The 25,832-nt window shown below is 34.8% G+C and overlaps 1 protein-coding gene across 1 annotated transcript; it reads left to right on the forward strand.

Annotated features, from left to right (window-relative positions):
* The first annotated feature begins 2,349 nt into the window (after nt 1–2,349).
* On the forward strand, nt 2,350–11,304 carry adam28 (ADAM metallopeptidase domain 28). Its single transcript, NM_001076718.1, is given in 9 exon segments — nt 2,350–2,435; nt 3,701–3,786; nt 4,082–4,155; nt 4,365–4,443; nt 4,587–4,663; nt 6,989–7,184; nt 7,462–7,524; nt 8,405–8,476; nt 10,570–11,304. Coding segments are annotated over 9 exon segments (882 nt in total). The 5' UTR covers nt 2,350–2,374; the 3' UTR covers nt 10,744–11,304.
* Nucleotides 11,305–25,832: the final 14,528 nt, after the last annotated feature.

Here is a 25,832-nt window from a genome sequence, read left to right on the forward strand (position 1 = left end):
TGGCCTAGTAAGGATTGGAACCAGTGACGTTCTTGCTGTAAGACAACAGTGCAAACCACTGGGCCACCCAATCTAGAAAGGAGGGGGAGGTGTAGGGAGAAAAGGGAATTCTTCAAGATGAAGATGACTGTGCTATAAGAAGACTATGGTTATTTATAGTGTCTTAAGAAACATGTGATTAGAGAATTATGCGATAGGTAATGCGGCATCAGCCGTGGTCAATCATAAGCACGTGATCCTCTCGAATCTAGGTTATAAATAAACTTCACATTTGAAATATATTTGAAGTTCATTTGAAGTAAACAAATGCTTACAGATTTATATTTTTTTAACCCTAAAATTCAGTGGACAGTTGTTTTGGAAATTATATACAGATGTTTCAATGTAATGTTAAATTTTGCTTTTCTTTGTGTATGTATGCTTTATGTTTTGTCTGTAAACGTCACAATGCTGGGATTGCTCAAATAACTAATATAAACCTTGACAGAAATTGGCCTTCAGTTCTGCCTGAGTGCAGCATTGGATACAATAGATCACCAGACACTTATAGTTATTAAGTGATTGTGACTGGTCTATCTGAAACTGTTGTAAATTAATGTTATCTTACTTAAGTGGAAGCACATTAGTAGTATATATCAATAATACTTTGTCTGAACCATATAAGTTATCATGTGGTGTTCCACAGGGGTCAGTCTAAGGACCACCGCTTTTCAATCTTTATTTGTTATCTTTTAGTCACAGAAGCATAGTATTACTTTTCCTTGCTAGGCTGATGACAGAGCTCTACATACTGTAGCCGTATATCCTGACGATCCAGCTCAACTCGATTTACCCTTAAATTGCATTCAAGACATCCTGCATTTTTTAAATATACCCCTAAGCAAACCAAATATACTAGGATTTAATCCAAGCCAAGTGGCAAAAAAAAATTTAAAAATAGGAGTAGACTTTGATTCAGATTTTAACTTTAAAGCTCAAATGTGATTTAATCACAATTGCATTTATTAATCTGAAGAACACTAAAGAAAGACCCTTACTCTCTCTAAGCAATTCCAAACTATAAATGCAAGCATTTATAACTATCAGGCATGATAATTGTAATTACCCTCTCACAGGTCTCTCAAACAATACAATTATTCAACTACAACTAAAACAAAATACTGCTCCTAGAATATTGACTAAATCTAAAAAGGAAGATCATATTTTACCTGCATTAATGTCGTTGTACTGGTTACCTTTGAGATTTTGATATAAAAATTAGATTACAAGGCACTGCTTTGACTTGCTGCAGACTTTCTTTCATATATGTTTGAAGTTTACGAACCCAGAAGGACTCTTGGATCTGCAAGTTCTGTTCTTTGAACTATACATTAGAGTAGAACTAAAGAAATTTAGTGATGCTGCCTTTAGTCGTCATGAAACAACCTTGATGACCTGAAAGCATTAACATTTCTGAGTCCAAATGAAAAACATGTTTTCAGTCTAGCTTTCATGTAAAATCTTATAAAATGTATGTTTTATTTGTACGTATATTAGATGTATTATCAAATGTTGTATAATCATATGTTTTTTTTTTATTATTATTTTAAATGTATTAGTTATTTCTTTCTTGTAAAGCACTTTGAACTGCATTAACCTATTAGGAACAGTGCTTGCTTTGCTTAACATCAGAAGAGTTAAGAAAACAATATTTGGTGGAAACATCATTTTTAATTGGTCTTTATTTTCCCCTTTGCTGTCTTTACTATTGACAGATGCATAGCCATTTCATGTACAGTACACAAACGAAGTCACTTAGATACCTTTGCTATTATACAATTAGTTTCTCTGTATGTGCTATGAGGTATAGGCACTGTTTTGAACCTCTTTTAACGGTAATTTGAGTTTCAGTGTTCACATCAGAATCAGCCTGTGCTCGAGTTGTTTTTAGAAAACAGTCGTGCAACATAACAGAACTGCCTGTACTTATCCACTTGATAGTAAAAAGAGCAGCTGTTTAAATGGTTAATTAATGGATAATTATTTTAAATGACAGAAGCTTGGGTGTTTAGGACCAAACATGGAAAGTTAGCAAAGTTTAGATATTTCCTCAAAGATACTTCCTCAAATATAACAAACAGACAGACACATCTACCACTAAGCAGGAATCAATGCGTCAGAGCCTGTCTGCATTTCTCTGTCACATTCTCTTTTCTCAGAGGCGTGTCTTAACAGGTCAACAAATCTTTTATACCTCTGTGTCATTTCCTGAAAGTCCATGTCTAGAGGTTAGACCGCTCTGTAAGGTGTGGTCTATGGCCTAAACTAGTCTCACGTCAACTATAAAACTTCACCTGACCAAAATCTCCTGTTTCAGTTGTTCTGAACACTGACAATGGCCCAAAGACATCTGATGTTGTGGATCTTCACTCTGTGTGTTTCACTGGATCCCTCAGGTAAGACACTGGATACACCAGTGACTCTACTTTACAATGACTGATTAACTTATCTGTGCTCAGCCAAGGGCTCTTCAACAATAACACTGCACTGCAACAACTGCAAGACTTAGATTACTGTATGTTGTGTTGAAGAGCATGTATGTTACAATCAGAAAGATAAAGTGTCAGATTTTAGATTTATAGAGCTTACTGTACATTGCTGAGGTATGTGAGGATTTTATTTGTACACATTCTAGACTTCACTGAATGTAAATAGTGCAAATTATTCATAATATATCTAATATCCCAGGTATGTTTAAATGTCAAAGACTTTTTTTAATATATATTCATGTTTAAAACTAAATTATTGCATATTTTCAGATGTTTCCAAAGATATATGAAATAAAATTAGTATGTCAATTCTGGTAAGCATGTAAATTGCAGCGTTTTTGTGTTGCATAGAAGTATAATGAAATACAATTGAACAATGTTGAAGTAATAATGCTAACAGTGTAAAGGTCTGGTCAATATACACACACCAAAGTCCCAAAATTAGTAAGTAATATAGTATTAACACTCTTCATCACGTAACTATAATATAAAGTTTAAATTATTCATTGTTATTTAATCTGCCTACACCTAGAATAGCAGTGTGTTTTGTTACCTCAGGCGCAATAGCAAAAACACCTTCTTGGTTAATGCAATTTCCTTGTGTCAGGAGTGAAAAAGTTGTGTGTTATTGCTGATGCTTATGCTACACCCATACTCTAAATTGAAAGGCCTATACTTAACTATTATTTGAAGAGTGTATTGTAGGTTTTGCTAAACTGGTAAAAAGATAACACTGGTATTTTAAAAAAACTACCATGTAAATATCTCTTTAATACTGATTGTTGTTACTGTTTAAACAGTTACACCTTAATAAACATTACCCAAACATGTTGTTAGGGGCAGACTGTAAAAATCACAGTAAAGCAAACATGCTTTAACAAAACAAGGATATCAATCTTGGCCAGAAAGTGTGTAGAACAGACATTGTCTATTGTTTTTTTCTACCTTAAAATAACAAATCTGGCATTGCTGTAGATACGTTTGTTGGCAGTTATCACTAAAATCAGCCATTCAAGTTTACACTTGTCCTTTCAATACAATATTTAGATCAGGTGAAACAGTTCTGAAATCTGAAAGCTGCATTCACAGCCTCTATATTAAAATCAAAATACTGAATGTCTGTATTTAATGAGTAATCTGTGATTCCTTGTGTGTTTGTCAATCTGCTACAGTTGGTCACATTCACGAACTACATGGCAAGGTTTATGAGATTGTACGACCAATAAGATTACATGATCTGCAAAAAAGAGACTTACAGGTGAGTTCTTATATACTCCCTAATACTACATACAGAATTATTAAACCCCTTTGATTTTTTTTTCTTTTTTAAATATTTCCCAAATGATGTTTCACAGAGCAATTATATTTTCACAGTATGTCTGATAATATTTTTTCTTATGGAGAAAGTTTTTTGTTTTATTTCAGCTAGAATAAACACATTTTTTAAAATTTTTATTTTAAATAAAAGTTAAAATTTTTTTTTTTGATAATTCTGACTTCAACTGTATATTTGAAACCTTTTATTCAAACTAATTAATTTCTTTCCTTTGCAGTCAAGACCGGATAGAGTGAAATATGCTATGACACTGGGTGGTAGAGACATTGAAATGCATCTCCAGAAAAACACGTACGTTCGTCTTCTCAGTTTCTCCCTTGTCATCATATCTGTATATCTTGTGATATTTAATATCTGCACATGTTGCAACTCCAAAAAAAAAAACTTCCTCATTATTACAGACGTATTTGTATCACATTACAACTGCAACACAGATTTACACACTGATTTGATCATAAACCTTTTTGCAATGGATCTGAGAAATGTGTGTTGGTCTACAGTGGCATGCTGACTAAAGACTACAGCGAGACCTACTACACTGACGATGGCATGCTTGTCACAACTACACCGGCAGATTTGGTATGTTATATCCAGTATACAGTTACGAGTAAGATGAAATACTGTAAAAAATATATATATAGCAATGTTATAAATCATTATTCTAATATAATGCACATTCCACAGTGTACAAAATTTACGCAATTCTTTCAATTTCTCCACAGGATTTATGCTACTATCATGGGAAAATATTAAATGACAGTGCCTCTTTGGTTAGCATGAGCACCTGTGATGGACTGCGGTAAGAAATTGCATTGGTGTATGCAATTGTTTGTGTGTGTGTGTGTGTGTGCGTGTGTGAAATATGATAATTCTTTACATTTTGAAGCCAATACGTAGAAATCTTGAGTCTGATTGCTAAAAAACATGAAATCTATACAATTTTTGTTGTTTTAAGATTTATTTGAGCATTTTTGCCATTATTATAATCGGACAGTAGATACTGACAAGAAATTAAGTTGTAGAAAGAGACAAGGGGTGGGATCAGGAAAGGCCAGAGAGTAGTGATTTGAACTATGCCAGCAAACTGATCAATAGACTTATCAGCAGCATCAATTTATTTATTTTTGTTTTTTACTTTAACCTCATAAAAAAGCACAAATCTAAATCATTAAATTATTCTTTCCAAAATCCTTTACAAACTGCTATTATAAAACCCCAAATGTTCACTACACAAAAGGCACACGAGGAAGCCACAATCAAAACTCCCACGGCCGCCTACACACATTCAAAAGTGGATCAACCGGAATAAATAAGCCATAACATATCAGCTGCTAAAAACCATTTATGATGGCATCAAAAATAATTGTTTATCATCAGATACAGACATACTAATAACATTAAACTATGCATTAACACATGCAGTAACCTTAAACAAAACCCTAATTCTAAACCTAGCCATAAAGTACACGTTGTTAATTAGCATTTCAATCATTCATTTTCTTTTTGGCTTGGTCCTTTAATTAATCAGGGATCGCCAAAGCAGAATTAGTCGCCAACTTATCAATCATATGTTATATGCAGCGACTGCATTCCTGATGTTAAGTGTCTATGAGTGAGAGTAACAGCGAAAAGTTTAAACTTGTATGGAGTGAGTGTCGATCAGTCCCTTTCCTTCAAGACACAAACAAAATTCAGTTAGAGAATTCATTAACAAAAAGTACAATGATAAAACAAAACTGGGAAGCGAAAATAGACTGGAGGGGGGGGGGGGGGGGGGTAAAACAGACAAAAGTACTCTCTAGCTAGTTAGAGAGTAAAACTGTCTAAACTGACAAGGTAAATTTAAATTAACAAGAGAAATGTACACCAACTCCCCACCTAGACATGAACAAGAAAAATGGGTTTTAGAAATAAAAATGGCACCCACCTCCCTACAGCTTCCAAACACAAAGAGAAGTTTCAATGGCAGATTGTACATGGTTTTAAATCCTTTACAACAGATTTTAACTTCAATAAGCTAACCACCGCAGCAACAAAACTCATTCAAAGTCAAGAAAGAAAGAAAGAAAGAAAGAAAGAAAGAAAGAAAGAAAGAAAGAAAGAAAGAGACCGCACTCTGGAAACAAGCTTCAAAATGGCTTGCAACTGATCAGCTTTTAAGCTTGCAGGGCAACGAGCAGCAGGTGTAATCAATCAACCTCCTCTCCTCTACACCTACAGTAGTTGACAAACAGGTAACAAAAATAGAGAAGGATGAAGAAAAGAAACCAAACACAACATACAACAATACATACAAAATAACATGGATGCCCTTCCAGCTGCAACCTATAACTGGGAAACACCCATACACACTCATTCAAACATATACACTACGGACAATTTAGCTTACCCAATTCACTTAAAGCGCATGTCTTTGGACTTGTGGGGAAAACCGAAGCACCAAGAGGAAACCCATGCCAACACAGAGAGAACATGCAAACTCCACACAGAAATGCCAACAAAGCCAGTCGAGGCTCGAACCAGTGACCTTCTTGCTGTGAGGCGACAACTCTACCCACTGTATTGGATTTGTAGCATTGTTCAAATAAACAAGTTCTATATTTTGTGTATTTTAAAGATCCATTATTAATTAGAGTCTCCCATACAGTCATATCACATATCCTGTCACAACACTTGGTTGGTGACTAAACACAATGACAAAGGATCTTCAACAACTTGGCAACAGTACCTAAAGAGTGCTTTTTTAATGTCTTGTGCATAACTATCAATCATAGAACACATGCCAAGAGAGCAGCCAACCATCCATCATATTTGTTTTTCGGCTTAAGTCAAGTTTGATCATGCAAATTTTTGTGAGATCTCATGTCAAGATTTGATAATCGTCTAAGGTTACGCACTCTGCTCCTTAATATGCAGCAATATCAGTTAGTTGCCTCAACTGTGTTATTCAGCTTACTGCAATTAAAGGAAGTTACAGCTTGACCCCTGTTTTCAACTTGGATTAAATCAAACATATAAATTACGCAAGGTTTCCTAAGTACTCATAATTAAGTCAGCACTTGGGCAGCTTTCCAATCTCTTTCTAAAGGATCTTACAAGTGACATTGTGTTCATGTCTTCACAGAGGCTATTTCCAAACTGCAGAGCAGAGGTTTCTGATTGAGCCGTTGTCTGAGGATAGCGATGGCGACCATGCCGTCTTCAAGTATGAAGATGTAAATGAAGCCACGCCAAGGGTGTGTGGAGTCACCAACACTACTTGGGATGAGAGTGGCGATGGAGTTCCTCCACGCATCCTCAAAACACGCTCTCGTTCCTCAGTAAGAATGTGCATTCATTTACACTATTAGCATTACAAAAAGTACAATGAGGTTACAGCTCACAACGATTAATCTAATTTTAGCCGAGTCGTCATGTGATCAAGTCTCAATTGTTATTCTGAAATGTCGAAATAAGAATCGCAGTAAATTGCAGAAGTTAAAAACAAGATTATCCTGTGTTAATCCAATTTAATGCAATAAAGTAGTTCACATTGTTCTCTAAATAGTAATTCTGTTTTCTCTATTTATTGTGCCTGTTTATTTTCCGCTTTATCAGGGGCCAACTTTATTCCAGAGACAAAAATACAATGAGTTCTTCCTTGTTGCAGACAACAGAGAGGTAAGAGAAGTCAATGTATTTTTATGGACTATGCAGAGATAAAAAATAAAACTTTATTTACTTTTAGATTTTATATACAGTTAAAGTCAAAATTATTAAACCCCCTTTGAATTTATTTTCTTTTTAAATATTTCCCAAATGATGTTTAACAGAGCAAGGATTTTCACAGTATGTTTGATAATATTTTTTTTCTTCTGAAGAAAGTCTTATTTATTTTATTTTAGCTAGTATAAAAGCAGTTTTTAATTTAAAAAAGAGAAATTTTAAGGTCAATATTATTAGCCCCTTTAAGCTATATATTTTTTCGATAGTCTACAGAACAAACCAATAACTGGCCTTATTAGCCTAACCTGCCTTGCTAACCTAATTAACCTAGTTAAGCCTTTAAATGTCACTATAAGCTACATAGAAGTATCTTGAAAAATATCTAGTCAAATATTATTTACTGTCATCATGGAAAAGATAAAATAAATCAGTTATTAGAAATGAGTTATTAAAACTATTATGTTTAGAAATGTGTTGAAAAAAATCTTCTCTTCGTTAGACAGAAACTGGGAAAAAAAATAAAAAGAGGAGGCTAATAATTCAGGAGGTCTAATAAACCTGACTTCAACTGTATATGAAGCTTTTTAACTTATTTTTGGCATCTTAGTCATTATCAGCTGCTATTTGACATTTAAAAAAAAAACATTTAACAAGTTAAAGGATTTTGTGCTTGTTCAGCATTGTAAATTCCACAGAATCAAACTGTTTCTAAATTGATCAATGTAAATCTGAAAACACTGATGCCAACAGATTTCAGACAGTGAGTCTTGAAGCCACTGTGACTAATGAGCAGAGTCATTAATTGAATCATCATTTAATTTGTGTTTCATCTCAGTACAAGAAACTGAACAGCGATTTGGAGAAGCTGAGAAAGAGGATATTTGAGATCATCAACTTCATCAATAATGTAAGTTGCTGATGACACAAATGGATTTCAAAATGTCTAGCATGGTAACATTCATGACACACAGTGGTTAGCCACAGAAACTAGCGAGGCTATAGAAACTAGCAAGGAAACTGGCAAGGACTGGTTACAGATCTTTTCCTTAAGCAGATCTTCCCACGAGTACAAGTTTAGTGCTTCTGAATTAAATCACACTGGATAATTATCATGTACTCCACAAGCTTAAGGTTCAGTTTCATCCAAACATATGAAATAGTTTCACTATAGTTTAACTTGCATTTGTCCACCATAAAGTGGAAACTTGTCTCTGTGTACTAAACTAAATAGTCAGACCCATAGCCAAGGTGGTTTGAAAAAATCTACCCCCACTGACAAAGGTCAAGAATCTGCCATTGGTCCACAATTTTTGGCACTATTTTCTCTTATGTCCTATTTTAACTGCTATGCCATCATAAATTGTGCAAATAACCCATCAAAGTTTTTAAGACCACGCAGAACATGATGTAAATTAAGTCAGCTTTCGCCAGTGACCTATTGTTAAATAGAAAAAACATTTTACAAGTAGCCTAACTTTTATTCTAAATCTAGGACCTTATTCATGAAAGAAAAAATTTACCAATGAAATGGTCCGAAGCACCAAATGCGGCCTATATTAAATTTTTTTTTTAAATACTAATAACTGTTGTTATTATTATCCATGTATTTTCAAATTTTTCTGACTGAGCTAAATGTGTTGGCCAGTTTGTTATTTGTCTAATAAATGACAACATGCTACATTATTTTTCCTAATGGTATATGATGTAATAAATTTGAATGTAAAAAACATTTTTTTTTCATATTTCTTTATTTTAAATCTTTCAGTACGTCAAAAATTAACCATCCGACAAGCTAATCCAGATAAAAATATTGCTAAAAATGTCACTAAATGGAGTATGGTTAAACCTCATAATTAAATAGAAAATGATGCGAATAACTGCAAAAAAGAGAAAAAAAAATGAGAAAAAAAGAACCACTCCTTTCACCAGGCTGGCTACGGAGCTGATAGTAATTGTAACAGTCTTACTATTACAACAATTGCATGTGTTCCTACAACACAGGCTGTGAAAATGTACCCCCATATAAATTTCTGGTCAGTTCAAATTATGTAGCCAAAACTACTAATCTGAGATCTAAAAAAAAAAAAAAAATGCAAAAAAACGTACCTCCTGGGATATATTTCGTAATCTTTAGAAATGTATATAAGAATATGTATTAATGATGATCCTGGGTTGTGTTACTTCATTATAAATTGCTCTGAAAAAAAGTTTACTAATTACATAGATATAAATTCAAAAAGTAAATGGTGACTCTATTTTATTATATTTTTTATAATATATAACTTGTGTATTTAAGTGAAGTTTATGTATAAACAAATTTCGAGAGGATCACGTGCTTATGATTGCTAGCAGCTGACCCGCATTATCTAATTCACTACGATCCAATCACATGACTCCTAAACTACTATAAATACCCTGGGGTTTATTCCATTGCTATCTTTGTTTTGAAGAGTCCCCCCTTCCTCCCCTACTCCTCCTTCTTAGACGGGTGACACGGTGGCCCAGTGCCTAGCACTGTCGCCTCACAGCAAGAATGTCTCTGGTTCCTGGCTTTACCAAAACTAGCAGACATTTCTGTGTGGAGTTTGCACTTCTCCCCGTGCTCACGTGGGTTTCCCCCGGGTTCCCCGGTTTCCTCCCACCGCCTAAAAACATGCAATTAAGTCAACTGAACAATCCAAATTGTCAACATAGACACGCTTCTAGTTAGTAATTAATTTCAAGAGCATTCACTTGCTACAACAGGGGGGTTCTCGAGATCTACCTGAGCTCAAACTCCCCTCCCGCCTTGCAAAGGGAGGGAGCCCTGGGCTCGAGGATCTCATGAGCTCAGGGCTCTCTCCCGGGACAGCATGCCAAACAAGCTTTTATAATTAATCATCAGCTAAGTGTAAACTCTTGAAATAGGTGTTTAGACAGACATTTAGGCCCTGTTGTACATGATTTAAAACAACACACACAGTACAATTCTCTTTACATCAATATTTTTCGCCCATGCAGGTTTATAAAGAAATCAACACTTTTGTTGCTCTGACTGGATTTGAAGTGTGGACAGATAATGATAAGATAACAGTGTCTGCGGCTTCCGGAGCAACTTTGGACAGCTTTACCAAGTGGAGAAACAGTGACCTCATAAAACGGCAGCGGCACGACAATGCCCATCTCCTTACGTAAGCTCCATTGACTACATGGGGAAATGAAATACTCTTAATCTGATTAGCACCTGTTCAAAGCCATGCCATTGTATTCTAAATGCTTAAAGGGATAGTTCACCCAAAAATAAAAATGTCCTATGGATTTACTCATACGCAAGTGGTTCTAAAAAATGTAGGCATTTCTTTCTAAAGAATGTTGGAAAAAAGCATATACTGCGAAAAAATAATTTGGAAGTCAGTGGCTGCTGCCTTCCAACATTCTCCAAATATCTTCCAACTGAATAAAAAAACACAAACAGGTTTGGAACAGGTGGAGGGTATGGAAACAATGACAGAACTTTCCTGTTTTCTGTAAACTATCCCTTTAAGAAGCTGAACCAGAAAGAAGCTAGGCAATATATTCAAGTCATTAACTAACGCAATGTATTTTAGCTGCACTGGTTGAAAATTAAACTTTGATTTTTGTCCTTTTGCCAGAGCAATTGACCTTGATGGAGCAACTGTAGGTCTGGCTTACATTGGAACCCTGTGCGGAGGACTTTCAACTGGGATTGTTCAGGTACAAATTAAAAAAAAAAAACATTGTCACAAACGTATACGAAATTATAGCAAATAATGATTCATTATTGTCGCTATTTATTTATCAAGTTATTGTTTTCTAAATGTGATTTAACGGGGACTTATTAACTTTTTAAACTTCTGAAATGCTTTTGTCCTTGAAAATATACACAATGCTACAAAGCACAAAGTCCACTACAACATCAGAATTTAAATAATTTCTGCCTTAGGCATAACCAAAAAGATCACCAAGAGATACCGTTTCAGTATTCACCACACTGAAACGTGCATCACTTCCTCAACTGTGTTTTAGACAAAGCCTTGTGTGTCTTTGATAATAAAAGAGGACAGCAACACAGTGGTGAAAGCCGACTTTCTGTGTCCGTACTTCATTTCTGTGCTCTAAGAACACTGTATATCATACAATACTGTGTTTAAGCTTGTAAGGCTATAAAACACTTGCAAAAAATTAATGTTTAATTTTGATAAGGGCACAACCACAAAATAAAAAAAGTTTCCAACCACAAAACAAATTTTGTATTTGTTCATAACTTTGTTCCATTTTTAATGAATTTGATTAATCAATCAATAACTTTTTTTAAGTTACATGTATTCGTTAACATTAAAGTGAGGTTATGATAATATGATAATAGTATAATCTACAAAAACAAAATCAAAATATGGTGTGTCTGAATTTAGCTGGATCCAATTCACATTTATTAACTGTTGTGTCCCTCCAGAAGTTTAGCCATTCTGCCAGCATATGGTGCAATATGTAGGAAAATTTGTGGCTTTTCGTAATTGGTGCAGATATCCTTTAGCCAGCAAGGACACTATTCAAATTCTTTCTGCCAAGCTTTGTGGTTTTAAATTAAAAAACATTATATTTGCATATAGAATGTGTTCATATTGTGTGCGATACCTCGAGTTGGCATAGACACGGCACAGCAGTGTGCCTATGCCAAAGCCTATTTGAACGAGGCTACATTTATTGTATTGATTGCTAAAATATTGATTCTTACATGTTTTTTTTTTTTCTAATGCTCTTGTTATAGAGATTTGAAGAGTTATTTGTTTTCATTATTTAGAGTCATTCAACAATTTAAGAGGTTAAGAGATAAACATTTTCTCTCTTTGTTTCTCTAAGTGTTTCTTTTTCATTTTGACCAATGGTTCCTAAGGTCAAAAAAGTAACCAAGTTATGTAAATTTGTGTATACAGTGAGTACAAAAAAAGTATTCAGACCCCCGTCATTTTTTCACTCTTAGTTAAGTTGCAGCCATTTGCTAAAATATTTTTTTCCTCATCATGTACACATAGCACCCCATATAGCCAGAAAAACAAATTGTTGATATTTTTGCAAATTTATAAAAAAAAGAAAAACTGAAATATTAATTGGTCATCATAATTTGGTTTAAATCAGGGCTCTGGTTGGGCCATTCATTACAGTCACAGAGTTGTGGTGAAACCCCTCCTTTGTTATTTTAGCTGTGTGCTTAGGGTCATTGTCTTGTTAGAAGGTAAACCTTCGGCCCAGCATGAGGTTTTCAAAATGTCAACAACTCTGTGTTTTTCTGTCAATATGGGGTGCTATGTGTACATTAATGAGGGGAAAAAACTAACTTTAATGATTTTGGCAAATGGCTGCAATATAACATTCATTCATTCATTTTCTTGTTGGCTTAGTACCTTTATTAATCCGGGGTCGCCACAGCGGAATGAACCGCCAACTTATCCAGCAAGTTTTTACGCAGCGGATACCCTTCCAGCCGCAACCCATCTCTGGGAAACATTCACACACACATTCACACACACACTCATACACTATGGAAAATTTAGCTTACCCAATTCACCTGTACCGCATGTCGTTGGACTGTGGGGGAAACCGGAGCAACCGGAGGAAACCCACAGGAATGCAGGGAGAACATTCAAACTCCACACAGAAACTCCAACTGAGCCATGGCTCGAACCAGTGACCCCGCGACCTTCTTGCTGTGAGGCTACAGCACTACCTAACGCGCAATATAACAAAGAGTGAAAAATAAGAGGGGGTCTGAATACTTTCCGTACCTGCTGTATTTTCACGGCAAAACAAAACAAAAACTGCTGCATATTTTGACAAATTTTGAGATAATTTGTCACCAAATTAGTAAATTCTGGCCACAATCATCAGAAATATTGATAAATGCGAGGTACAGTTTTAAATGACTAACACATATCCTGTATATCCATGATTTAAACAATTATGTTCACGAAATTTCATATAAAACATAATTTAATACTTCAAGATAGATTAATGAAACATCTACAGTATGCTGAAGCTTGCTTGTACCTACAGTTGGATGGTAACTGAACTTCCCTTTTCAAAGGATCACAACTCTATGGCCACAGCAGTGGGGGCAACTATAGCACACGAGATGGGGCACAATCTTGGCATGAACCATGACAGCAGCTCCTGCGTTTGTTCTGACAGCTCTTGCATCATGACAGCTGCTCTCAGGTACTGACTGTATATACTGACTCTATTAACATATCCCACATAGCAAAATTTCTCTGGCCCAGCTCTGGCCCACACAATCAGGTTTTGCTTGGCCCACATGCCGCAGTGAATTACGGTACATGTCTGGACCAAATCTGGTTTCCAGACAAGGCTAAACACAGACCATATCTGAGCCAAGTCTCAGCCAAGTTAATAACTCATAACTGGGCCTGAACTGGGCCAGATAGGTTGGTGTGTCACGATTGCAATGAAATTGATAAACCCATGGAGTGATGCGCTTTAGGCACACTATGGGCGTGCTTTTTCTCAAAGTGACCTGATAGGTAGAATTTTTTTCTTTATTCAAAAATGATTTTAGTGTATTTTAAATGTGGGTCAAGACTGGCCAAACTCACATGGCCCACTTATGAAATTTTTAAATCTGGGCCAAAAACTACATTTTTCATCTGGCCCAAATCTTGTGTGCCGCCTTAAAGACCGTGCCACCTCTTCCAAACCCGGGCCATGTTTGGCCCACATGCTGTATGCCAGTGCCGGATAAATGCCTGCTGTGCCAGCTTTATGCCAAATCTGGGCCAGAATTCTTTGCTACTAGGGATACTGTACCTACGTATGCTTAATATTGTTGTACTTCAGATGTACAGAATAATAATTTAAAATGAGTCAAAACCAATAGGGGAATCTTGAGCAGTAACTTTTAAGAACGGTGTGGATATTTTAAATGTTATTTTTTTTAAATAAATAGTTCACCCAAAAATAACTCAAATTTAGTCACTATTTACTTACTCTTAAGTGTTTATAAACCTTAATGAGTTTCTTTCTTCTGTTTAACACAAAAAAAGATATTTCAATGAAAGCTGAAAAACTATACCATTGACTTCTATAGTAGAAAAAACAAATATGGACTTCAATGGTTATAGGTTTTCAGCTTATAGATTTTATAGATTATAGATTTTCAGCAAAATATTTTGTTTGTGTTCAACAGAAGAAAGTTAGAACAAGTGAAGGGAGAGTAAAAAACGGCACAATTTTGATTTTTGAGTGACCTGTCCCTTTAATATCAGTAAATCATATCTCTTCAATGTAGCACTTTGATCTCTGCAATTACAAAATCTTTAAGCCAGTACTGCAGATGACCAAAAATGGGTCTAAAATATTACTTCATGTCTCTGCAGCTATTTCATCCCTCAACACTTTAGCAGCTGTAGTACTGGTGCCTTTGTAGACTATCTGAACAACAAAGTCCCAGAATGCCTTCTAAACAAACCCCAACCAAGAGATCTGCTTCAGCCGGCTGTATGTGGGAATGGATTTGTGGAGATTGGAGAAGAATGCGACTGTGGAACAGTGCAGGTAAGTAGTCTAGGGTTTTCCTAAATTCAATTCAATGAACTGTAATTGAAATTCCTATAGTAATAAAAAGATTAGAGCAATCAGCAAAGAAATATGACTTGGTGTATTCCCTACATTGGAATGTAAGTACGCCAGACATACACAACAAGAAGCCAAAAGCTTTCAGGAAGAAAGATTCTGTTAAGACATGCACAGCCTGTTCTCCACAGGATTGTTTTCAGCATTCACATGATAACATGTTACTGAAGTATTGAAGTGCTAATTGGGGTTTGTGATGCTTGTAAGGACAGCTGATATTTCATAGTACATACAGTAGAAGTTAGAATTTTTAGCCTCCCTGTATATTTTTCCACAATTTCTGTTTAATGCAAAGAACTTACAACATATTTCAAAACATAATAGTTTTAATAACTCATTTCTACTGACTGACTTCTTTTATCTTTGCCATTATGACATGCCAAGATACTCTTATTCAGCTTATGCAATTTAAAGGCTTAACTAGGTCAATTAGGCAAGTAAATATGTAAATCATTGTATAACTATGGTTTGTTCTAGAGACATTCGAAAAAATATGCTTACTAATTTTGACCTTAACAGTTTTAAAACTAAGAAAAATATATTTTTTTAAAAACTAAAATTGCTTTTATTCTAGCCGAAATGAAACAAATAAGACTTTCTCCAGAAGAAAAACACTATAGAAAATACTGTGAAATATTCCTTGCCTCGTTAAACATCATTTGGGGAATATATATATATATATATATATATATATATATATATATATATATATATATATATATATATATATATATATATATATATATATATATATATATAAATTCTGACTTCAACTGTATCTTTAATCTTTATGTGCTCTCTGTGTTTAGTATGCATGTACTGTAATATGATTGGAGATTTGTTTAAATGTACATTAGTCTTTTTTTTCCTGACATTTGAATAGCATTTACGTTATTTAACCATTGTCTGCTTTGACAAGTAAATTAATTTTCAACACATTTTTTCTCAGAACAAGTGCTTGAAAAGACATTTATTATGCGCACACAACTTGAACACACCCACTATGCTAAGAAGATGTTCTCAGTGTTGTTATTTCACAACCAAAATTAACTCTTTATGTTTTTGTATAGGAGTGTAAAAACCCATGTTGCAATGCAACCACCTGCAAACTGACTGTGGGCTCACAATGTGCAGCAGGAGAATGTTGTGACAACTGTAAGGTATAGTGGAGGTTTTTTGCTGTGTCATTCATCAAATCACCAAAGGATTAAACAACTTATTACACAACTGCTTGGGACATATACAGTGCTCAGCATAAATAAGTACACCCTATTTTGAAAATGCATATTTTCATCCATTCCTCAGTGAATATAAATATTTGCACAAAACAGATGTATTAAATTAATTAACTATTATTTAACAACTTGTTAAAATAATATGTTTGTCAGTAAACATCTTCAGAAATAGAAAGATAATACATTTAAATTTATGAAATAATTTTGAAACAAGAAAATTTCAACAATATCTTATATATTTACATATGTTTCTTAGGATTTATGCTCTTTTATTTCATTTTTACATATTATTTTTTCCCTAATGTATACATTTGGGCTACTAATTTTTGGACCATTATCATAAGTTATTTTGTCAGATTAGCTCCAGAGTTTGCTTCAATACTGAATAATGTCTATGCACATTAGTATATGTATGAGCTTTAGAACTAGTTAGAAGTTAAACTAAAGTTCATTTGTTTACATTTGTACGTAAAGCGTGTTTGCTGTATGATTTGGAATTATGTTGTGTTATGTCTTTGGAGTTATGTGTCAATCAAATCAAATCAAATCAAATCAAATCAAATCAAATCAAATCAAATCAAATCAAATCAAATCAAATCAAATCAAATGAGTTATGTTGTGTTATATCTTTGGAGTTATGTCTCTTTTAACCAGGGGTGTCCAAACTTTTTAGTATGAAAAACCAAAATATTATTCAGAAACATGGGCCATAATTTTTATTACCAAACTATGTTACATTAAAGTCGCCATGTGTAATTTTCTAAATCATTTTAAAATATTAAGCATTTAATATTAAATATTTTATTAGCATGTAATAATATTTAATTAATTAATAAAATTAATATTTAATTAAAATTTAATATTTAATATTAGCATGTAATATGAAGAATTACTTTGAATCGCATTAACTAATGCAGTACAACTTTAATTGTAACCTATTGCAATAAAAACAATCACATTTATAACAGTGTAGTTCGGTGCTAAATACACTACTCAAGCAGAATCTGTCTTTGCCTTGACTGGGTTACTAAAGTCTCTGCATTGTCCTCTATCCGTCGGGTGACAGTATGTACATTTTAAACTAAATATGATTAATTTAAACCATTTGAGTTGAAACATTTAATTTTAGTTAGCTTTTTTGTAGCTTAAAAATAAAACAAGCCAATAAAAGGGAACATAAAATTTGAAAGCTGAGAAGAACTACCATCAAACTTACAAATTCTGAAGTGTAACCTACATATGTTTTTATTTCTCCCCATCAGATCATGTCAGCCTCACATGTGTGTCGTCCTAAAGCCGATGACTGTGATTTACCCGAGTCATGCACTGGAAAATCAGCCGAGTGTCCTGAAGATGTCTTTACAGTCAATGGAGTCCCTTGCAAGAACGGGAAAGGCTATTGCTACAATGGCCAGTGTCCTATGAAAGAGGAGCAGTGCATTAAAATGTGGGGATCAAGTGAGTATATTGATGCATTACAATGATAATCAATAAGAATCAGATCCTTATGACTTTTTTGCTGACTTTTTATTTTATTTTATTACTAACAATAATTAAGCTTCGGTGGTGGCTCGAGATAGTTGCTACAGCCAAAACACAAGAGCGGAGTACTACGCTTACTGCAAACGCAATGGAGATAAATATATTGGATGCCAAAAACAGTATGATTTTACATCTGTATTTATATTCATTCTTTCCACGTCTCTGATTTGCTCCATCTGCCCAACTACCAGTTTTATTTCTCTGTCTACAGAGACATCATGTGTGGAAAGCTGTTTTGTGAAAGTGGCAATGACAATCCCAATTATGGACGCTTGGTGACATTCAGCAACTGTAAAGCCACATTTTACGGCAGTCCTGACGAGGATTATGGCCAAGTCGACACTGGCACCAAATGTGGAGAGGGGCTGGTAAGGTTAATCTGTCAATTATAATGCAAACACACCAACATTTAGGAGTTCTTTAACAAGAATTCCTTCAATATCCACATGTACATGCTATTTTTATAGAGTTTTCTCTGCCTCCATTTTAAAAAAGTTATCTGTTTACATGAAAATGCACTGTAAAACATGTTAAGGACACGCAAAACAACAAAACCTTTTTATGTCTGGCTCACACCAAACGCAAAATTAAACGTGCAGTATAGGTGATCTGCCAGAAAGCTAACGTTAGCTTAACTTTACAAATTTACATCCCTACCCTGCCATCCAAAACCATGCCTCCTGAAGTCATGAACACGCACCGAATAGATGACAATCTGATGACGATAGGCAACCTTATATAACACTAGATCATGTCATTCATAAGTTAGAAAACTCTGTAGAGACACATACTTTGTCCAGCATAGTTGTTGACAAGCCAGTGGAGTGCAGGAGTTTTATTTCCCCAAAAGTGCCAATGTGATAAATTTGGTTTTATATCCGCACATTCAGACTTTCTCCTTAATAATATCATTTCAGAAAAGTATTGTTTGCAAATTCTAAATAGTAAAATCATACAATCAGTCAATAACTATAAAATATTACATTGTTCACAGTCAACTAAATAGTGCTAATGTTGTTTTGAGGTCATTCCGACACACTATTCTACACTGAATATTCAAAGTAATGTTAGAGTGGGAGTGTGTCAGGCTGTCACTGTTAAAAAAGGAATCAAATAAATATAAAAAATGAATATAAATCAAACTTCACCTCAGTAAAGCTGGTTAGGCGAAAGAGCACATTTACTTATGTTTTGTTATTCAACTAAATATCAGATCAGGAAAAAAGGAGTGCTTAAAACAGAAATATCCTGTCATTTTTTTACATTACACTTATGTTATCAAGACAGCAGGTGACATTTTCAATTGTGCTTGTGGATCCTTGTACATCACTTGTTTTAATCTCCTTTTACACTTGAACAACTAAATGAATGCTCAGGTCTATTTGACCGACTATATTATAAATGCAGTAAAAGGTACTCTATGAACTTGAAAATAGTCTAATATCTTTCGCCAGAAATTTTCAGTGGCTGAAAAACACCTCCATCCCCATTCATAAACAAGATCACAATCTACATAAGCTTTGCGTGACTAATATAGTTTTAAAACATACCTGTCTAAACGTAATACTTCATCCATGGTGTCATCCTTCAGATCGTTTTTTGAACTGCATAACGTTATTGCCCTGCAGCATGCAAAAGTAATTCAAATATTAATTCAGGGTTTAGAAAAGTTCTGATTCTGCATTTTTTAGCTGAAGCACGCTTTCAAAAGTAATTTTTCTTTTCATAGATACAAGGCCACGTTGGTCTTTCAAAAAGAAGTTCAGGTTGATGCTTGCTGAGTTTACCTGATGTCACTCTCTGTTAGCTGTAGGTGGCTTTGTTTTATCTGAACGCGCGAGTGATGTATCTATCTGCATGACAAGCTGCGCAGAAATACACATTTAAATTTGTTGACAGAGAGATTGAGTTACCTGTCATATTTGTTTTATTTTTTGGTCTGACGATTTTTAATCTGACAATTTTTTTTAGTCTTTTGCCTCACTCAGAATATGAAAATACATATAAATACATTTAGATAATTTACTGTACTTTAATCAGTACTATGAGAATGTGAAGAGACTTTAACCAGTACAACAAAAATGTTTCTGAAGACAATCACCTATTACACCTTTAAGTATTTGCGTAAGTATATTGCATATAAGTCAAACATATGAACAGAGGGGGATTTTACCATCCCACAGTGTGAAAAACGCAGAACATGCAATGATTTTGCCTCACATCAAATCTTCCACGTTTGGGCTGCAGTTTCAGAACTAAACCACCCTTACCACCTAATCCCAAAACACACACAGGAAACGTGGAAAAAATTAAATGTCAAAATGCACTTTTAATATGAATGTGGAAGGTAACTGTTAAGTTTAAGGCCCAATTCCAATTCTACATCTGTCACTCAAATACCCTGTCATAAAAGTCTAGTGGATGGGAATGACGTTTTTTACAGTGTCTGGTATAACGCTTATGTTGTTTTCTTGTGTATACAATACATACATGAATATGTCCATGGTGTAAATAAACAGTACAGTTACAAGCTTATTGCTACATTATATCCTTATTATAACATGATATAAGTGCCTTCAGTGATTTCCTGAAGATAAATACCAAAAAATAATGCAACTGGAATCCCTACAGCAGTCACCATCGTCTGATCTCATATGAAGCAAGAGAATGTGATAGCATATCATGACTTGTGCAGGGCTTGTAGTGCTGTCACATTTCTTTGGGGTAAATTTTGAAGCACTTCCCCTTCACACTCCAAGAGGAAGGGGTACAGGTAGATTTTTTATATATTTTACCCACTAATGGATGGATAAGGAACAACAGGTGTAAACTGAGGTCCTAGAAATGCAATCCTAGAAACGTATTCAAGCTTCTCTGGTTGTTCAGGAATAATCTATTGTAAGTTAGCCATATTGGCCAATCAGAAAGAAGTAAACAGTGTGCTCGCCAATATCATGAGCCAAAAAAATCTGGTTTAAGTGGCCACACAATCACATTATACCCAAAGTTTCAAAAAATCGTAATCCTGGCTGCAGTTTTCAGAAAGATTTGATTTTAGTCAATTGACACTGCATTCTCATGTGGAGAAACAGCCAAACTGCATAGAAAAACTGTGAAAATACCATGTTCGTGCCACAGGAAGCATATATACCATATTTTTTTACATTAATTTTGTTGGATGTTTTCGCAGGTTTGTAACCAGAATGAGTGTGTTGGCCTAGAGACGGCTTATAAAGCAACAAACTGCTCAAACAAATGCAAAGGCCATGGGGTATGTCCTATTTTCACCATTAAATTCTCATTAGTACTAATAAAATGACACACGTTTTGACCAGTGCTCTATTTTAAAAAGGTCATTGGTTTGTTACTTAAGTCTATAATTTCCATAATTTAATTTCCATAAAAGTCCATAATTTCCTTCCTACATTACAAAATGCAACTGTGTCTTATTTAGTAGAAGTAATATAAAGTATTTGTTACAGGTTTGTGACCACAGACTGCAATGCAAATGTGAACCTGGATGGTTGCCGCCAGATTGTGACAAACCAGCAGAAAGTGAGGGTTTGTCTAAAGGTATATTAATCTAGCAAACACTGCGTTCGTTGTAGCCTCATATTCTTTTAGTTTTGAGGATCACGAGTAAGACCCTTTTGCCTTTTTGCACTTCTAGGTGTGACAATAGCCATTTCTGTGATTGTGACCATCGTGATTGTGATACTTCTAATTGGACTGACCGTCTTCTTATGCAAACGCAGAACAAGCACGCCACATGCATACAGGTAAGACTACAGGAAACCACTGCTAGCACATGGGTGACATTAATAAATCAAGCAACCCAACAAACAATTTTGTGTTTAATAGACATGTAATTGACATCTAAACATAGACAGCTTAGCTAAAACAAGGCTGAACTTGGGCTGTCGGTGAAAATCTAATAGACATCTTAGAATAGCCCAAAAGTAGACTAGTTGTCAAATAGACAGATTAGACAGACTGTATATGTGTAGTCATTCATTTCTGCTTATTTGATGACATCTATTTGATTTTCACTTACAGACCAAATTTAGCCTTGTTTTAGCCAAGACGACTATGTTTATACGCTTATTTCACACTGGCGTCATTTTAAAAAAGGAAAGCAAGGCTGCGGTGGGAAGAAACCTGGAAGTATAGAATCAGCACTGTAAACATTGCAGCAACATGCTGTGAACTACAACTACGTTCCCGCGATTTCAAAATTAAGAAATTGTGTAAACATCACTTTAATATCGTTCAGTTAAGTTTAATTAAAACAACTAAAAGTGTTTAAGGCATCAAACAAAATCACAATCTCTTTAAGAGTAAAATGCATATGTGCCCTCCTAGGCTTCAGTTTATTGCAGCAGGTAAACACAGTGGGGACACCTCCCTGCTTCAGCCTGTAACCCGGTGAACGATAAAACAATGCAGTCCTCTGTAGCACAATCTTGTGTTGTCTGCAAGTGTTGTCACAGTACTGAAATTTTAAAAATGTCTGTTTCCCGCTAACGTATAGGCACCACTGAATGTGTTCTCAAACAGCGCTGATTTGCCATAGTATTTACCAGTACTCAACAGAAATGACTGTGATTGGCCATGAAGGTCGTCAGTTCACCGCTCTTCACTGAGTGCGAACACAATTACAGGGACACTGGAGCATTTTAAAGCCACAAAGATCAGTCATTTGCTCTTCTGTGTTTGCAGTCGTTAAACATCGGTGAAGTGCAGTGAATTGATGACCTTCTTGGCCAATCACAGTCATTTCTGTTGAGCACTGAAATTTACGTTTTTTTTTTTTATTTCAGTACCAAAATTCAGTATTGTGACAAGTTTAATACAATGAAAGAATCAGTTCATTAACTTGAGTTTTATAAATGGCATCTAAAACGTGTGTTTGCAAAAGAAAATGTTAGCTAACTAGTGCCATTTCCCTTAGCAGAAAATGAGGTCTGATATCCCTTTTTCTATTCACAATCCATTCAAAATGGACCTTCGAGTCACTCGGAAGGCAGTGAAATGATAAATTTGTGTCACTTTCACTTCACTAATCAGATATACACCCAGGTAAACAACATTCCTACGTGACTCCAGGCGATACTTCCGGGTTTCTTCCCACCACAGAATCGATTTCGTCTTTAAAATGGCGGCTATTTGAAATTAGTTTATCAGACATCTTTTAAACTCTGAAAATGCTTACTGGGATATTACATGTTGTTTTTCCTTCCTTAGAGGCCAGCCAAGGCAGCAGAAAGTTCATGTAGTTGACATCCCGGATCTCAGCCAACAGAGATCTGCTACACCAAATCAGAAGCCAACTCCAGTAACTTCCTGCCACATCTCACCTAATTTATAACCTAAAATAAATGTAAAGAAATTACCTGATTTTTCTTCTTCATTCTTCTTTAGGTAATCAAGCCCTCAGCACCCCCTCCACCTCCACCCTACTCAGTGCACGCTCCACATAATGAATTCATGGCTGCACGACAGGTAGCACAGCTCAATATTTAATTGGATAGTTCACCCAAAAGCAAAAATGTATTACTCACCTTCTCATGTTGTTCCAACAAAACTTCAGAGTTTGCCTTGGTCCAATCCAAGACACATAAGACACAAGTAACACGTTTAATGACTGTGTTTAAACATAGTTCACTCGATGTCTAAAATGAAAATTAAAAGACTAGTAGACTGTTAGATAAATATAAATCTCTCTAATTTTTTACTTAAATATCTGGAACGAGGGCGAACGAGTGTATAGATGTATGGTGAACTACCCCAAAGCAGCTGTCTTTTCTTCGTTTTTTGTTTATTTGAGAGTATAGCTTCGAGCTTTCTGCATATTTTGCAATAAAAGACAAGTCGCGTATAATATTACAAGATCAGATTAGTTTGCTGACTTACCTGCTAATTGCACGTCATATTGAGACCAAGTTTTCTTTCTTTTTTTAATTTATTGTATGTCGTATATCGTCGTCGTGAACAGCATGTAAAATGTTGTGATAAAAGCTATCATTCGATATACCATACTTCCCCGTCTATCACACTGTCAGAGTACTTTGTCGTCTAACTATTCGGTCTTCAGTTTTGTCATGACGTTTGAACTCCGTTTAATTGTGCCCTATGATGTTCCGTCACATGTGGAAACACTTTTCGCGGCATTTCGTTCCCGTTTCGCTACATAGCAAAAACTAAAGGCGATTGCATTTCCCACCTCCTTAAGTCATCTATTTCTACAATATAAACAAAATGGTAGTCGATTGATATGGTTGATATACTTTCACTAATATAATGTTGATTTTAAATAAAATAAAGCAGTGTTTCACAGCTTCAATTTAGGTGGGCAATTGTAACACTTAAAACATGAGTCAAATAATGACGCTTCAGTGGTAATTAAACACAAGTTATTCACCTTATTAGAAATCAGTATCATCAAAATGATTTATATTTGCCTTCAGATTTGAAAGCCTCAAAATATCATATCCTTGATTATCGTTTATTTTAAGCTTAGATAATAAAAGGTAAATTGAAATGTTTTGGGTGATCTGTACTCTACATTCACCTCTCTCAAGTAACTAAAACATTTGAAATATATAGTTATCAGGTCTTCTGACACTGTTAATTCTCCCCCTTTTAGGCTCTTAGACCACCTCCTCCAAGAGTGTGATATGGAGCACCTGTCAAACATCCAGAGTGTGACCGGCGGGCGCTGGCGTCACTCAAGATCCTACTGTGAAAAAAGCCAAATGCTTAGCACAAAGAAATGCAACTTATAGTGTGTAAACTATTATTGAATCAATGAATGTCATGCTTGTTTTTAACTGGAACTTTTATGAATAAAATTTTATTTATTTGTACAGCCTTTTTTGTGTAAATTGCGCATATTTTGTATCGTAATGATTTTTAAATGATTTGCTCATCAGTTCTAAGGCAATACTTTTTACGGAGACAAAATTACTAAGCTTAAGTCTTTACATTGTTTCTGTAAAATTACTACTTTCCACTGATGAAATTCTTTTCTACTTTTTTATGCAGTGTCAACAAGCAGCTCAAGCAATACTGTACTTTGTAACACTTTTTATGATGCACTTTCAACAGATATTATCAAATATAAAAGCTTAAAACACACAAAAATGTCTGTTTTGTATGTATTAAAACCTGCTGTACTGTGAATGCAACATTAATACATAATAGAAATACAGTGGCCAGGAGAGCTTAACATGCTGCAATTTAAGAAGAGATCTTTAGGGAAGATTTTCATCGGTTTAACAGCACAAGTCTTGCGAATCCTCACAATGCATAAACATAAAAAACATGCTGCATTTTCTCACAACGCAAACAAATTAATAAAATGTGCTGTTTGCATTATGAGGAAAATGCAGTGCATTGTGCATCCAGAAAGTGTTCATAGCTCTTCATTTTTTTTTTTTGTCACAGCCTTATTCCAAAATTTATTAAAGTCATTTATTTCCTTAAAATTCGACACACAATACCCCATAATGACCAAAAAAATAATAATAATAATTAAAAAAAATTGAAATTGTTTCAAATTTATTTAAAAAAAAAAACTGAAAAATCACATGTACGCAAGTATTCACAGCCTTTGCTAAATACTTTGTTGATTACCCTTTGGCAGCAATTATTAATTAATCCTTAAGTCTTTTTGAATATGATGCCACAAGCTTCAGTCTTTGGGAGGTTTTGCCCATTCCTCTTTGCAGTACCTTTCAAGCTCTATCAGGTTAGATGGAAAGCGACGGTATACAGCCATTTTCAGATCTCTCCAGAGATGTTCAATAGGATTTAGGTCTGGGCTCTGGCTGGGCCAATCAA

Source organism: Danio rerio, chromosome 5, assembly GCF_052040795.2.
Source record: "Danio rerio strain M-AB ecotype USA chromosome 5, GRCz13ab, whole genome shotgun sequence".
Classification (NCBI taxonomy): domain Eukaryota; kingdom Metazoa; phylum Chordata; class Actinopteri; order Cypriniformes; family Danionidae; genus Danio; species Danio rerio.